At 45.6% G+C, this 12,148-nt stretch overlaps 1 protein-coding gene across 2 annotated transcripts in view; it reads right to left on the bottom strand.

Moving 5' to 3' along the window:
• LOC137331664 (LIM and senescent cell antigen-like-containing domain protein 2) overlaps positions 1-12,148 on the bottom strand; it is a 216,773-nt gene that overhangs the window by 83,266 nt on the left and 121,359 nt on the right. For both annotated transcript variants that reach the window (XM_067995608.1, XM_067995607.1), the window contains exons 2-4: positions 12,016-12,148; positions 10,388-10,454; positions 5,852-5,972 (exon numbers count right to left, since the gene is read on the bottom strand). The exon at positions 12,016-12,148 is cut by the window's right edge and continues 27 nt beyond it. In XM_067995608.1, the coding sequence (XP_067851709.1) occupies positions 5,852-5,972; positions 10,388-10,454; positions 12,016-12,148 (321 nt within the window). The remainder of the gene's footprint in view (positions 1-5,851; positions 5,973-10,387; positions 10,455-12,015) is intronic.

Below are 12,148 nucleotides of genomic sequence, written 5' to 3'. Positions count from 1 at the left end.
AATCAGTACTGATACAGCCATTCCTGTTATATCAGGCCCCCAATCAGTACTGATACAGTCATTCCTGTTATATCAGGCCCAATCAGTACTGATACAGCCATTCCTGTTATATCAGGCCCCCAATCAGTACTGATACAGCCATTCCTGTTATATCAGGCCCCCAATCAGTACTGATACAGCCATTCCTGTTATATCAGGCCCCCAATCAGTACTGATACAGCCATTCCTGTTATATCAGACCCCCAATCAGTACTGATACAGTCATTCCTGTTATATCAGGCCCAATCAGTACTGATACAGTCATTTCTGTTATATCAGACCCAATCAGTACTGATACAGCCATTCCTGTGTTTGTGTATAAATATATATATGTGTACATAAGCCTCAATTATTATTAATATGGTCATTCAGACATATATTTTCTGTATATATTAGTACTCATAAAGCATTATAGATCACTGTAATAAATGGCCACCAGCCTTGATATAAAGAGTTATTTGGGTGTCAATGATTTGGTGCCATTAATATCAGCAGGGCTTTTGGTCCTTTCTCCCCAGTTTTCTCCTTTTGCCTGGGATGGCACTGACTGATGCTGGGGTCTAGTTCCCCATGCACCCTCGGGTACTTTGTTCAAGTGGCCATTCTTACTGTGCCAGCCGAGAGAGTCAGTATCGGCGTGCTATTCTGGCTTGATGTCCAATTACCAGTGCTTTCCAACAGGGGTCACTGGATAGCAATCCAGAGCAGGAACCTTGGAAAATGTCCTCTTATAGACTGGGGACACTCAGACTAATTGTGGGACCAGCACCATTGCCCCAGGTAACATTCCCGAACTCAGCACAGGCCAGGATCAGTGTGACTCAGTACCATATCATGAAGTGCATCTATTCAACGGGAAGTTAGGGGAGGCCTCAGGAGTATTGAAACACACCTCTGCAGCAGCCAAATGGCACAAAGAATTTCATGTAAGAATTTGGATTCTTCCTGATCACAAATGTCTCTCTATATTGATGTTCTTGATACCTACCTGATAACTTAATTACCCAGTATTACAGCTGTTGACTTTCTAGATTTTAATTTCCTGCTAATTTATTAATCTGTACAACAAAATTACTCATATATACCTGCACTATAATATCTACATTCTTCACAGTGGTCATTTAACATCTGAAATTTACATTACTTTATAGTCACTCATACACAGTGACTGTGTACTCGATTTTGAATATAGATACTGTTTATTCGCTGCATCAATGTTGGCTAACCTGCATACAACACAGATAGAGTGGCCTCTATAAAAAACGGTGGCTGTGCAGTCTCTACACAGCATCCAGTGGCTGTGCAGTCTCTACACAGCATCCAGTGGCTGTGCAGTCTCTACACAGCATCCAGTGGCTGTGCAGTCTCTACACAGCATCCAGTGGCTGTGCAGTCTCTACACAGCATCCAGTGGCTGTGCAGTCTCTACACAGCATCCAGTGGCTGTGCAGTCTCTACACAGCATCCAGTGGCTGTGCAGTCTCTACACAGCATCCAGTGGCTGTGCAGTCTCTACACAGCATCCAGTGGCTGTGCAGTCTCTACACAGCATCCAGTGACTGTGCAGTCTCTACACAACATCCAGTGACTGAGCAGTCTCTATACAACATCCAGTGACTGAGCAGCCTCTACACAACATCCAGTGGCTGTGCAGTCTCTACACACATCCAGTGACTGTGCAGTCTCTACACAACATCCAGTGACTGAGAAGCCTCTACACAACATCCAGTGACTGTGCAGTCTCTATACAACATCCAGTGACTGTGCAGTCTCTATACAACATCCAGTGACTGTGCAGTCTCTACACAACATCCAGTGACTGTGCAGTCTCTACACAACATCCAGTGACTGTGCAGTCTCTACACAACATCCAGTGACTGTGCAGTCTCTACACAGCATCCAGTGACTGTGCAGTCTCTACACAACATCCAGTGACTGTGCAGTCTCTACACAACATCCAGTGACTGTGCAGTCTCTACACAACATCCAGTGACTGTGCAGTCTCTACACAACATCCAGTGACTGTGCAGTCTCTACACAACATCCAGTGACTGAGCAGCCTCCATACAACATCCAGTGACTGTGTAGCCTCTATCCAACATGCATAGTTGTGTGATTCCTATCGAATATACAGCAAAGCATCCTATACCCCCAGTATTACACCATCCCATCCTATACCCCCAGTATTACACCGTCCCATCCTATACCCCCAGTATTACACCGTCCCATCCTATACCCCCAGTATTACACCGTCCCATCCTATACCCCCAGTATTACACCGTCCCATCCTATACCCCCAGTATTACACCGTCCCATCCTATACCCCCAGTATTACATCGTCCCATCCTATACCCCCAGTATTACACCATCCCATCCTACAATCTCCAGTATTACACCTTCCCGTCTATGTCAGTTCTAGTTCTGCACCATATAAGTCCCTGAATTCCCTCTAAGTAATGCAGCAACCTCATTGTTACTCTTCATGTAATACACACCAACCCTGTTGTTACTCTGTGTATATTACACTTTAACCCCACTATTACACCAATCACACTGATTCTCTCAGTCTAACACATTCTAAGCCAAATGTTACTTTCTATGTACCTCACTATCAATCTCTGTGCAACATACAGCAGCTTCACTGTTACTGTATGTGTAATATAGTCTAACCTCACTGTTACTCTCTGTGTAATATATTCTAACCTCACTGTTACTCTCCGTGTAATATATTCTAACCTCACTGTTACTCTCCGTGTAATATATTCTAACCTCACTGTTACTCTCTGTGTAATATATTCTAACCTCACTGTTACTCTCTGTGTAATATATTCTAACCTCACTGTTACTCTCTGTGTAATATATTCTAACCTCACTGTTACTCTCCGTGTAATATATTCTAACCTCACTGTTACTCTCTGTGTGATATATTCTAACCTCACTGTTACTCTCTGTGTAATATATTCTAACCTCACTGTTACTCTCTGTGTAATATATTCTAACCTCACTGTTACTCTCCGTGTAATATATTCTAACCTCACTGTTACTCTCCGTGTAATATATTCTAACCTCACTGTTACTCTCTGTGTAATATATTCTAACCTCACTGTTACTCTCCGTGTAATATATTCTAACCTCACTGTTACTCTCCGTGTAATATATTCTAACCTCACTGTTACTCTCTGTGTGATATATTCTAACCTCACTGTTACTCTCTGTGTAATATATTCTAACCTCACTGTTACTCTCTGTGTAATATATTCTAACCTCACTGTTACTCTCCGTGTAATATATTCTAACCTCACTGTTACTCTCTGTGTGATATATTCTAACCTCACTGTTACTCTCTGTGTAATATATTCTAACCTCACTGTTACTCTCCGTGTGATATATTCTAACCTCACCGTTACTCTCTGTGTAATATATTCTAACCTCACTGTTACTCTGTGCAATATATTCTAACCTCACTGTTACTCTCTACATAACACACACCAGCCTCACTATTACTCTCTGTAATACATTCCACCCCACTATTTCTATGTAAATTGCCTGGAGAGAGACTGTAAGAATGCAGCATTGTTACCAGGACTTACTTGTAGTTTGATACATCAGCCCTAGGTCCATACCATGAGAGCCCTCTAACCCCCTCCCCCTACACAGGCAGCTCTATCCAGGCTGTGCTCCCTTTCTTGTGCTGTTTTCTATATAACGGTTGTCCTGTATAGTATTGTTTTGATTTGTGTACAATATTTCTATTGATCAGTGTATTTGTCTGTATTTTTACATATCTGTGAACATTAAATGACGTTTTCACAAAGTTTGAAGTGTCCGTCTTCTCTTGGTGCCATATTCTCCTTTGTGTGGACGATTAATGGAACAAAAACAGATTGAAAAATAGCAGTAATGAACCTTGCTTCCATTTTCACCCTAAACAGAGTCTTCCCCCTGCGCTGAAAGGTTCTCCCTTGTGTCTCAGTGATCAGAACGGCCTGGAGTTTCCGCTTTGGGAGCAAAAATTTGTGCCGGCACATTTTAGGCTGAGTTACGCTGAGTTTCTGCTAAAATGCATTAGCATAATCACAAACGTAAAATCTGCCATGAATCTGTGCAATTCGGCAGCTTAACATAATGTAATCGTTTTTTTTTTTGCAATCAAGAATATTCCTTGATGTATTTAAGAGTGGTAACCTGGTGCAGTTTTATTAATACAGCTGAAAATGGGTTTACAATCAAAAATAAGCATTTTTAATAAAGGCATCCAATCCTCTGCCTGTGAGTTAACTGATTTAAACTCACAGAAAGAGACTCAAAAAATCTATACTGAAGCATTTCCTACTTTCATGGGAGTACATGAGTCAGTTTCTTAATAAATTTATATTTTTTTACTATTTACAAACGTGGAAACAGTGTCTTTGTGCCCAAGAAAGCAAGTGTAATTTTAAAACCCTCCTCGAACAGCACAGACGGGCGCAATCAGCAGAAACTCACTGTCCTCGTTGTTTCGGTCGGGGGGCGTGGCCAGTTTTGTGGGCGGGGCTAGTTTCAGCAATTTTTTTTAGATCGCGAAAACTCGAATTATACTGGGTGCAATTTAGACCCGGTGTAATTCGAAATTCCTCGACGTTTTGGGCTGATTGTGCTGTAAAAGCCAATGCAATCTAACGGAAACTAGGCCAGTATTCAAAAAATGAGCAGGATATATGGGGGTTTGGTATAAATATCAACATAACTTTGAGATAGTGAGAGGAGTAATAAACACTGCAACTAAAGCAATATCATTAGATAGAAAACCCAACTCCTGTATTCCAAAGAAAGTGACAACTAGGGAATTGTGTGCAAATAAACCAAGCCCTTAAGGAAGAAAGTGAAAGAATGCAGACCTGCACTTGTATATTGGATGCTTCAGCTTGGCTCAGTGGTAGCACTCTCACCTCTTGTGGGCAACATCCCACTCCAGGACTTGAGCACATGATCTAGGCTGACATTCCGGTGCAGTACTGAGGCAGTTGGACAAATTTGAAGAGAAGCAGGGGAGTTCTCCCAGTGTCCTGCTCAACATTTATCCCTCAGTCAACACTACCAAAATAGATCAATTGGTCATTTATCTCATTGCTGTTGATGGGAACTCACTGCCCGCAAACTGACTGCCATGTTTGCCTGCATAACAACAGTGGCTACACTTCAAAAGTATGACATTGGCTATAAAGCACTTTGAGACATCCTGAGGGTATGAAAGATGCTTTAGAAATGCAAGTCCTTTCTAGAGTTCAGACTGCACGAACAGCGACGTTTGTGTACAGCATCTACACTACTAGTGGGGACTGCTGTCTCTTATCCCAGTGGCAGAATTGATAAGACGGTCAGTTTTGGCAACGCAAGTGCAGGGAGCGATTTCAACCACAGAACACTAAATAAAAGCACCTGTAGGAAGCCAGGTTACTGTAGAACATGGACAAACTAAAAATGGAACTGTTCCATCAGCAATTACCTATCATCTAACTGGACATCAGTCCTTTTGCAAAAGACTCAAGTACATCCTCTGATGGACATCTCTATTAGATCATCTGTCATTGTAAACCAAACCTATGACCCTAGGCTGTATGTTTGCTGGTTTTGATAGAAATAGCTTTACATCTCTAAAACGCCACCTGAAGCAAAGGAAGACAACACATCAAAATGGTTCTTGCCTTGTCGATCTTGCTCCCCAATTTTCAGATGCAATGAGGATTTGAGGGCCCTTTTATTTGAAGTAAAGCTGAGGCCTCTTTTTTTGCTCCTTATGTTTAATCAAGCTGATTTCTTTGTCTGAACATACCTGCCCGCATTTTTCACGAAGCCCAGGTCAGCGAGAGCCACGGAGCAAATCTCACAGCAGAAACAGTCCGGGTGCCAATTATTGTTCATTGCTTTGATGACACGGCCGATGATGAACTCCCCTGGATGGGCAAAAGAAAACAAAACAGGGAAATGAAACACTAAACAAGTGTTATTTCTGCTCAGTGTGTCAGTCCTTCACTAACAAACAGTGCTGAACAGGTGTGGAGCAGGCATTGCAGGGCAGGCGAACAAACGTGGGGCTTTCCCAACTAACGTAGAAGGTCCATCTTAAAAGAAACTAGGAGCAAGTCCATCCCAAAGAAGATCTGGAGGAATATCCATCCGAAAGAAAGGTGGAGAAATACTTTCCAATTTTGCAGTAAAATGATTTGTATTTTCTGGGATCTTGGGACTATCCGACTTGCATTCTACAAAACCCATCCTTCTGTGTACCTACAGAGTGTGGATGTTGGGACCATGAGCTGTTCTTAGTCCACATAATCCATTGGTCTTCTGATGTTGGTTGGATTTTTTTTTTATTTGTTCATGGGATGTGGGCATCGCTGGTGAGGCTGGTAATTATTGCCCATCCCTAATTGCCCTTGAGAAGGTGGTGGTGAGCCGCCGCCTTGAACCGCTGCAGTCCGTGTGGTGACAGTTCTCCCACAGTGCTATTAGGTAGGGAGTTCCAGGATTTTGACCCAGCAACGATGAAGGAATGGCAATATATTTCCTAGTCGGGATGGTGTGTGACTTGGAGGGGAACGTGCAGGTGGTGTTGTTCCCATGTGCCTGCTGCCTTGTCCTTCTAGGTGGTAGAGGTCGCGGGTTTGGGAGGTGCTGTCGAAGAAGCCTTGGCGAGTTGCTGCAGTGCATCCTGTGGATGGTACACACTGCAGCCACTGTGCGCCGGTGGTGGAGGGAGTGAATGTTTAGGGTGGTGGATGGGGTGCCAATCAAGCGGGCTGCTTTGTCCTGGTTGGTGTCGAGCTTCTTGAGTGTTGTTGGAGCTGCACTCATCCAAGCAAGTGGAGAGTATTCCATCACACTCCTGACTTGTGCCTTTTAGATGATGGAAAGGCTTTGGGGAGTCAGGAGGTGAGTCACTCGCTGCAGAATACCCAGCCCCTGACCTGCTCTTGTAGCCACTGTATTTATGTGGTTGGTCCAGTTAAGTTTCTGGTCAATGGTTACCCCAAGGATGTTGATGGTGGGGGATTTGGCGATGGTAATGCCGTTGAATGTCAAGGGGAGGTGGTTAGATTCTCTCTTGTTGGAGATGGTCATTGTCTGGCACTTGTCTGGCGCGAATGTTACTTGCCACTTATGAGCCCAAGCCTGGATGAAGTCCAGGTCTTCTGCATGCGGGCTCGGACTGCTTCATTATCTGAGGGGTTGCGAATGCAACTGAACACTTTGCAATCATCAGCGAACATCCCTGACCTTATGACGGAGGGAAGGTCGTTGATGAAGCAGCTGAAGATGGTTGGGCCTAGGACACTGCCCTGAGGAATTCCTGCAGCAATGTCCTGGGGCTGAGATGATTGGCCTCCAACAACCACTACCATCTTCCTTTGTGCTAGGTATGACTCCAGCCACTGGAGAGTTTTCCCCCTGATTCCCATTGACTTCAATTTTACTAGGGCTCCTTGGTGCCACACTCGGTCAAATGCTGCCTTGATGTCAAGGGCAGTCACTCTCACCTCACCTCTGGAAATCAGCTCTTTTGTCCATGTTTGGACCAAGGCTGTAATGAGGTCTGGAGCCGAGTGGTCCTGGCGGAACCCAAACTGAGCATCGGTGAGCAGGTTATTGGTGAGTAAGTGCCGCTTGATAGCACTGTCGACGACACCTTCCATCACTTTGCTGATGATTGGGAGTAGACTGAGGGGCGGTAATTGGCCAGATTTGATTTGTCCTGCTTTTTGTGGACAGGACATACCTGGGCAATTTTCCACATTGTCAGGTAGATGCCAGTGTTGTAGCTGTACTGGAACAGTTTGGCTAGAGTCTTCAGCATTACAGCCGGGATGTTGTCGGGGACCATAGCCTTTGCTGTATCCAGTCATCGCAGCCATTTCTTGATATCATGTGGAGTGAATCGAAGTGGCTGTTAACTGGCTTCCGTGATGGTGGGGATATCGGGAGGAGGCTGAGAATGATCATCCACTCGGCACTTCTGGCTGAAGGTGGTTGCAAACGCTTCAGCCTTATCTTTTGCACTCACGTGCTGGACTCTGCCATCATTGAGGATGGGGATGTTTGCAGAGCCTCCTCCTCCCGTTAGTTGTTTAATTGTCCACCACCATTCACGACTGGATGTGGCAGGACTGCAGAGCTTTGACCTGATCTGTTGGTTGTGGAATCGCTCAGCTCTGTCTATAGCATATTGCTTCCGCTGTTTAGCATGCATGTGGTCCTGTGTTGTAGCTTCACCAGTTTGGCACCTCATTTTTAGGTACGCCTGGTGCTGATCCTACACTCCTCATTGAACCAGGGTTGATCCCCTGGCTTGTTGGCAATGGTAGAGTGAGGAATATGCCGGGCCATGAGGTTACAGATTGTGCTGGAATATAATTCTGCTGCTGCTGATGGCCCACAGTGCCTCATGGATGCCCAGTTTTGAGCTCTAGATCTGTTCTGAATCTATCCCATTTAGCACAGTGGTAGTGCCACACAACACGTTGGATGGTGTCCTCAGTGCGAAGACGGGACTTCATCTCCACGAGGACTGTGCGGTGGTCACTCTTACCAATACTGACATGGACAGATGCATCCAAGACAGGTAGATAGGTGAGGACGAGGTCAAGTAGGTTTTTCCCTCGTGTTGGTTCGCTCACCACCTGCCGCAGGCCCAGTCTGGCAGCTCTGTCCTTCAGGACTCGGCCAGTAGTGGTGCTCCCGAGCCACTCTTGGTGATGGACATTGAAGTCCCCCACCCAGAGTACATTTTGTGCCCTTGCTACCCTCAGTGCTTCCTCCAAGTGGTGCTCAACATGGAGGAGGACTGATTCATCAGCTGAGGGAGGACGGTAGGTGGTAATCAGCAGGAGGTTTCCTTGCCCATGTTTGACCTGATGCCTTGAGATTTCATGGGGTCCGGGGTCAATGTTGAGGACTCCCAGGGTCACTCCCTCCTGACTGTATATCACCTCTGGTTGCTCTGTCCTGCCGGTGGGACAGGACATCCCCAGGGATGGTGATGGAAGAGTCTGGGACATTGGCCGAAAGGTATGATTCTGTGAGTATGGCTATCTCAGGCTGTTGCTTGACTAGTCTCTGGGACAGCTCTCCCAATTTTGGCACAAGTCCTCAGATGTTAGTGAGGAGGACCTTGCAGGGTCAACTGGGCTTGGTTTGCTTTTTTGTTGTGTCCGATGCCTGGTGGTCCGTCCGGTTTTATTCTTATTATGACTTTTCATAGCGAGATTTTACAACTGAGTGGCTTGCTGGGCCATTTCAGAGGGCAATTAAGAATCAACCACATTGCTGTGGGTCTGGAGTCACATATGGGCCAGACCGGGTAAGGACGGCAGGCTTCCTTCAAGGTCATTAGTGAATCAGATGGGTTTTTACGACAGTCCGGTAGTTTCATGGCCACCATTACTGGTACTAGTATTTTTTTTATATTCCAGATTTTTATTTAATTAATTGAATTTAAATTCCCCAGCTGCTGTGGCAGGATTTGAACTTATGACTCCGGATTATTAGTCCAGGCCTCTAGATTACTAGTCCAGTAACATAACCACTATGCTACCGTACCCGGTTATTGGTTGCTTAAGTAGTTATTTTCTTCCCATCAGAGATTGGGCTTAATCTCATTATAAGTGTGTGGAGGCTGGGACTGAAGGAGGTCCCATTCTGGGATGTGCTTCCAGCAGGGGTCAAAATCAAAATCAAAACCAGTTTTACTCCTCCCTCGACTGGAGAACCAGAGGTGAATTGTTGCACCCCCTCCCCATTGCACCCCCTCCCTGAAATTGGCCAACCGAGCATTGTCCAGGGACCAAGCCTGGGATCTTCCTTTGCTGGTTAGCTCAGCACCAACTACATGGTCCATTTGTCCACTCACCCAGAGTAGGTGAGAGAGAGAAACTAGAAAAAAGAATAGAATTAACAATATCAAATAATCAGTTAGGTACAAGGGAGGGGATAGGGAATGACATGGGCGGTGCTGAACAAACAGACACACACACATACAAACGCACACACGTGCACACACACAAACATATACAGGCGCACATACACGTAAAACACACGTGCACACATACGCACATACATACAAGTGCATACACACACCCCACTCACGCAGACATGCGCACGCACATACACCCACACACATATACACACCCATGTACATGCATGTGCACACAACCTCACATACACATGCACAAACATGTGCACCAAAAGATATGTGCACACACACTGACAAGGACACACACACTGACAAGGACACACACACTGACAAGGACACACACACACACAATGACTTAGATGACTGAAACATTTGGCATGCCCCAATATTCATTCTTACCACACTGTCCACAGCAAGGTGCGAAGAGCATCTGGAAATCATGTTCACAGTACTTCCTGCCTTCAAACTGAAACAAAGGAGAGGAAGATCAGCAGCCGCACAGTATCACCGGGTAAATGAGACCGAAAGACAAAACTGGTCTCTGAAACACTGAACACATGAACACCAGTGAGATATTATCTGCAGAGAGATGTGTGTGTGTGTGTGTGTGTGTGTGTGTGACTGTGTCACTGACAGTGCCTGTGGGACTCATGTAGGGTCTGTGGCAGTGATATATCAGAGGGTAGGGTCTGCGAGAGTGGTATCTGTGAGAGTTGGGTACGTGGGAGTACGAGTGAAGGATGTCGGGCCTGGTGATCGCTGCATTTTAAACTACTTCCTGAGTGGAACTTGATCTACTCCCTCCTGACTCACAAAATGGCTGCTGGACAGCGTGCCAGTGCCTTCTGAAGGACAGGTCGGCAGGAATGACAGGCGCGATGAAGGTTCGGTAACACACAGCATTTAACTGGAGCACCCATGCGTAGAATTACATAGAATGTACAGAAATAGGCCATTCGGCCCAACAGGTCCATCCTGGTATTTATGCTCCACTCGAGCCTCCTCCCTCCCTACTTCATCTCACCCTATCAGCATATCCTTCTATTCCTTTCTCCCTCATGTATTTATCTAGCTTCCTGTTAAATGCATCTATGCCATTTGTCTCAACTACTCCATGTGGTAGTCGTGTTCCACATTCTAACCATTCTCTGGGTAAAGAAGTTTCTCTTGAATTCCCTCTTGAATTTATTAGTAAGTATCTTATATTTATAGCCCCTACTTCTGGTCTCCCCCACAAGTGGAAACATCTTCTCCATGTCTACCCTATCAAACCCCACATAATCTTAAAGATCTCTAGCAGGTCACCCCTCAGTCCTTTTTCTAGAGAAAAGAGCCCCAGCCTGCTCAATATTTTCTGATAGATATAACCTCTCAGTTCTGGTATCATCCTAGTAAATCTTTTTAGCACCTTCTCCAGTGCCTCTATATCCTTTTTATAACATGGAGGCCAGAACTGTTCACAGTACTCCGAGTGTGGTCTAACCAAAGTTCTATACAAGTTTAACATAACTTCCATGCTTTTCAATTCTATCCCTCTAGGAGTGAACCCAAGTGCTGGTTTGCTTTTTTTATGGCCTTATTTACCTGCGTCGCTACTTTTAGTGATCTGTGTATCTGTACCCCAGATCTCTCCGTTCCTCGACCCTATTAAGGCTCTTATTATCCAAGCAGTATGTGGCCCCCTTATGTGGCAGCAGTTCATTGTCAGACAGGTTCACTGGCCGTTAAATCCAGGAGAACCCCCTTTTACCCATTGCCCAATGCCAGTCTAACCAGTGCCCGACTCTGGGCGGGGAAGGCTGGTCTACCGATAGACAGAGTAACTGAGCCACCAACGCCCACTGCCCCTAATAGCAGGCAGAGTCCCCAAACTCCATCCCTACACCAGTGTCCACACTTCAAAAGGACTTGATTGGCCGTGAAGTGCGTAGGGACGGCTTGAGGTGGCAAACGGCACAATAGAAACACAAGACGGTTGGTTCGGTCATTACCAGCGCAGGCTGAGGCGGAGGATCGGCTGCTCTTACCTCGTAAAAAACTCCTCCAGGAAACTGCCGGAAGCACTGGGCGCAGACGAAGCACTTCTCGTGGTACAGCTGTCCGTTACTGTTCACGATCCGCTCGGAGGGGTCAAAGTGCGAACGGCAGCGGTCACAGGTC

This window comes from Heptranchias perlo, chromosome 13 (assembly GCF_035084215.1).
Source record: "Heptranchias perlo isolate sHepPer1 chromosome 13, sHepPer1.hap1, whole genome shotgun sequence".
NCBI classification, from domain to species: domain Eukaryota; kingdom Metazoa; phylum Chordata; class Chondrichthyes; order Hexanchiformes; family Hexanchidae; genus Heptranchias; species Heptranchias perlo.
Note: the sequence above shows the minus strand (reverse complement) of the source record. Positions and strands in the feature narration are given on the sequence as shown.